The sequence below is a fragment of the Sinocyclocheilus anshuiensis genome, unplaced genomic scaffold, assembly GCF_001515605.1.
Source record: "Sinocyclocheilus anshuiensis isolate Anshui unplaced genomic scaffold, SAMN03320099.WGS_v1.1 scaffold208, whole genome shotgun sequence".
Classification (NCBI taxonomy): Eukaryota; Metazoa; Chordata; class Actinopteri; order Cypriniformes; family Cyprinidae; genus Sinocyclocheilus; species Sinocyclocheilus anshuiensis.
Window position 1 is genome coordinate 1,954,758 of NW_015557186.1, and position 1,068 is coordinate 1,955,825.

General features: G+C 29.5%; 1 protein-coding gene across 1 annotated transcript in view; it reads right to left on the bottom strand.

The window, feature by feature from the left end:
* Window positions 1-1,068, bottom strand: part of LOC107678738 (1-phosphatidylinositol 4,5-bisphosphate phosphodiesterase beta-1-like) — a 72,401-nt gene that overhangs the window by 4,581 nt on the left and 66,752 nt on the right. The window contains exons 28-29 of the mRNA XM_016474115.1: window positions 593-669; window positions 417-506 (exon numbers count right to left, since the gene is read on the bottom strand). Coding sequence (XP_016329601.1) covers window positions 417-506; window positions 593-669 — 167 coding nt within the window. The remainder of the gene's footprint in view (window positions 1-416; window positions 507-592; window positions 670-1,068) is intronic.

Sequence of the window (1,068 nt, forward strand, 5' to 3'; positions counted from 1 at the left end):
CACACACACACACACACATATATATATATATATATATATATTTTTTTTTTATGTATTTAATCATATTATTTTTTATTATTATTATTATTATTATTTGCATATATTTTTTATAAAAATATAAATTTTTTAAATACACAACACGCATGTAAAATTAATATCTTAATATTCATATTATTTGTATTACAAATTAATATTATTATCAAATGTAGCTTAACAAAGTATTTTAATATGATTTAGAGGCCAAATATGCTTCAAATTCCCATTATAGAATCACCTGAATTAAATCTAAAATGGTATGAACCCTAAAAAAACCTGCTGTAAATACTGCTAAACATGTTTTATTTCACTCATCTAAAACCAAAACATAATTGTATACACAAAATAAGCTTCTCTTTGATGAACAGATGAAGTCTTACTCTTCGGTCAGGTGTTTCTCCTTGGATTTGGCTTCACTGATCTTCTCTTGTCTCTTCTTGTCCATTTTCTTTTTCAGCTCTTTCTTTTCTCTGTAAACACAGACGGGACAGCGAGGGTGACTCGACATGACCTTATGAATTATTAAAGAAGCCCGTGCCATTGGTAACAGACTCACTTCTCACACAGCTCCTTGATTTTCTTCATTTGGTTGCTCTGACTGTCCTCAGCGATGGCCGTCAGCTTCTCGATCACCTACAGACACAGCGGTTAGCTTTCAGAGAGAAAACACCGCACATGTCTTTCTGACTGATTCAGTACAAAGCTTTTCTAAAGCTGCACATCAGAAATATTTAAATAATTTAGATCTGATTTCTCACATATAATTAGCAAAATACAGCTTCTCTCTGGATACATTAATATTATATAGATCATTAATATTGCACACTTGGTTGGATTGTTTTTATTTATTTGTCTTATTTGTTTTATATTTTGAAATTGTAATATTAAATTTTTTTAAATAACTTGGATTATTTACTGTGTGTGTGTAATATAAAACACATTATATATATATATATATACACACACACACGTACGCACACACACACACACACACACACACACACACACACACATATATATATTATCATTTAG